The 3,064-nt window shown below is 39.5% G+C and overlaps 1 protein-coding gene across 1 annotated transcript in view; it reads left to right on the forward strand.

Moving 5' to 3' along the window:
- Positions 1 to 3,063, forward strand: part of LOC106872773 (trans-1,2-dihydrobenzene-1,2-diol dehydrogenase-like) — a gene marked incomplete at its 3' end in the record, with an annotated part of 7,426 nt that extends 4,363 nt beyond the window's left edge. Inside the window, exons 3-5 of the mRNA XM_014919873.2 lie at positions 753 to 916; positions 1,615 to 1,864; positions 2,987 to 3,063. Coding sequence (XP_014775359.2) covers positions 753 to 916; positions 1,615 to 1,864; positions 2,987 to 3,063 — 491 coding nt within the window. The remainder of the gene's footprint in view (positions 1 to 752; positions 917 to 1,614; positions 1,865 to 2,986) is intronic.
- Position 3,064: the final 1 nt, after the last annotated feature.

A 3,064-nucleotide genomic window follows, 5' to 3' on the forward strand; every position in this document is an offset into this window, starting at 1 on the left:
GGAACCAGGTGTTTGGGAAGCAAACTTCTTACCACACACCCACCCTGCACCGCCACAGAGTCATCGAATTATCTTATATTTCCAAAAATCCATGGTGGATCTGGATATACTTTTTAAAGCACCAGAACGCCACACAACATTAAGGTCACTGGACTGTAACAGCAGCAGCAGAAAAGATCGACGCAAGTAACTGGGGGGGGGTGCACGGTTTGGCGCGTAAATACTGAGAGGATCAGTGTCTGTACTTATTTTTTACTTTGTCATTGGACTGCAGCCATGCTAGGGCACTGCCTTCAAGTACTTAAGTCTGGTATTATATTAAATTCTTTTGTCGAACCGCTAGGAAACGGGAACGGAAACAAACCAACACACTTGTCAAGTGATGGTATATGTATACACACATGCAACCCGTCGAGTGTGTGTGTGTAAGCTCACCACCCCTACACAAACCCGACAGGTTTCCACACAATCTCCGTCTATCAGATTCACTCACAAGGCATTAGCTGTCATGGGGCTTTAGAAGAATACACTTGCCCAAGTTGCCATGCAACGGAACTGAACCCGGAACCGTGTGGTTCATAATGAAGTGACTTTTTTTTTTTCATTTATCTATTTTATAGAAAATTTTCATAACTATATCGCATGATCTCTCAAAAATAGTGTTCTAGCATTGATGTACATTGACAATGATATTTCATGTTAGACTTCATTCACAGGTGTACGTTATTCTTTTTCATTATTGTCTATTCCAGATGTAGTGTATGTATCCTCTCAAGTCGGTGACCGTTACGAACATTGTTATCTCCTGATACAACATAAGAAACATGTTTTATGCGAAGCTCCCTGCGCTTTGAGAGCAGAGGAATGTTTTTCGCTGCTAGATTTTGCAAGACGAAATAAAGTGTTTTTCATGGAGGTATTGTATTTTTTTAATGAAACTTGCTTATTTTGTTGTTTAACTCCAGGTCATCTCTGTTTGTGTGTATGAGAGAGAGGGGGGGGAGAATAAAAGTATTGCTGTAATCGTCTGAGACACGTTTGATCTTTTCTCCGTTTTTTTTCTTTTCTCTCCTTGTCTATTCTTTCTGCCGAAGCGTTATCAGCGGGAGTATGAACGCTTGACTGAGCTGTCTTCAAATGAATGAACCCATTTGCAATTAACTTTTTAATTACTGGTATAGGGAGAGGCATAATTACCACTTCCTGTTAAGCTTCTTTCTGGAAAGTAAAGACTAGTTGCCAACATAATGTGGCTGTCTTGGAAGGGACGATTGTTACTGTTTAGCACCAGGAAGCAGCGTTTCCAGCTGGCTTTATGACACAATATCTGTGGAGCTAAACAACAGTAGCAATTGTCCTTTCCAAGATAGCCACATTATGTTGGCAAACAGTCTTTACTTTAAAGAACTTACTGAATATCTCGCTTTAGAGATTTAGAAATGTTTTTTTTACCCTGGTTACACGCAAAATAGGAAAACAAAACTTCCTTCACATAGATGTGCGGGAATGCTTCTGCTTGTGTGTGTGTGTTTACATGCGTGTTTCTAGTGGGGAGGTACTTATTTACAGTTGACTCTATGAGCACGTTAACTGGATTTATTCTCTTTTCATCAGGGCATGTGGATGTGTTTCCTGCCGATTTTTAGACACATTAAAGAGGAAATTGATTATGGTACCATAGGGGATGTAAAATATCTCGATGCAGCTCTATTTTTCGACGTTCTACATAAGGATAAGAAATCCACCACAGGAATAAGCGGAGGCAGTATTTCCAATATAGGCGTGTATCTTTTGTGGTTGGTACATTTTATATTCCGAGAGAATCCTGAACGCGTCATCACTATTGGAGATTTTACATGTAACGGTAAATATATTCTCTCCCCCCCCCCACACACACACAGCAAAATAAAATTCGAGATGAGATTACAGAATTATATAATCTCACAAATTACATAATGTGTACACGTGTTTCACCAGCTAGAACTAGTCATTTATGCAGTAATCGTTGTATAATCAGTTTTTATAAAGCCAGATCATCAGAAGTAAATTGAGTAATGTAACCCATTGTTGGTTACCACCGTCAGTTGGTGTTAGATACAAGTAGACTGTCTCGCAAACTTTGGACCCCTATCCGTAGAATTATTCTACAACTAGTTCAATTATGATTTCTACAGTCAAAGTGGACGTAACTCTAATTTTCTTATCCCCCACCCCCGTTTTTATTCACCCTTCCACTTCAGTTTTTTCTTGTGGTTTCTCATGTACGAGAGCATTGGTTTTCAAATAGAACGGACCATGTGCTCAGAGCCTGGAGATTGCTCGAAGACACGGCGCGTTTTAAAAACCTGTATGTCCATATGTATTCATAGCAAGAAACTATTAGCTCTTCAACGTGACATCAAATGACCAGGTTCTCTGCCCCAAAGTCTCTCATATTCTTAGTTCCACTCTCACTTCCTTCCTACAGCTTTTGTCCTTTCAATTTATTACATCTATCAACAACATTGTGACAAACTAAGATATTGAAACGATCCTCTTTTGACAGTTATCTTCTGATGAAAAGCATTCCAATCTTAAAAAACCGCGTCCTTCTATTGGACTACATCATCCAATGCGTCCCACTTATGAAGAACGTGTTGCCATTTGCGGTAGATTCGGCTGCGGAATCTAGCAATTAAATAGCACTCAGTCGGTTACAACGACTAGGGTCTTAGCTGATATGATCAACGGAACAGCTAAGTTACGAGGACAATAAACACACTAACACCAACTGTCAAGCGGTGGTGGGGACACACGCACACAAACATATGTGACCAGCTTCTTCCAGTTTCCATCTACCAAATCCACTCACAAGTGTGTGTGTGAGAGAGAGAAATAAAGAAATGCTATTTCTGCTGGCAGTAAGACAAACTAGATCTTGCTTTATCTCCTTTTTTATACTACAGAAAACACTAACGTAAATTAATTTTTATTCTATTGACCTTAGGTATTGATGAAGCATGTAACGTTATCCTTGTGTATCAGAATGGTAACAAAGCTTCTTTGTCATGTCATTCAAAATTGA

This window comes from Octopus bimaculoides, chromosome 13 (genome assembly GCF_001194135.2).
Source record: "Octopus bimaculoides isolate UCB-OBI-ISO-001 chromosome 13, ASM119413v2, whole genome shotgun sequence".
NCBI classification, from domain to species: Eukaryota; Metazoa; Mollusca; class Cephalopoda; order Octopoda; family Octopodidae; genus Octopus; species Octopus bimaculoides.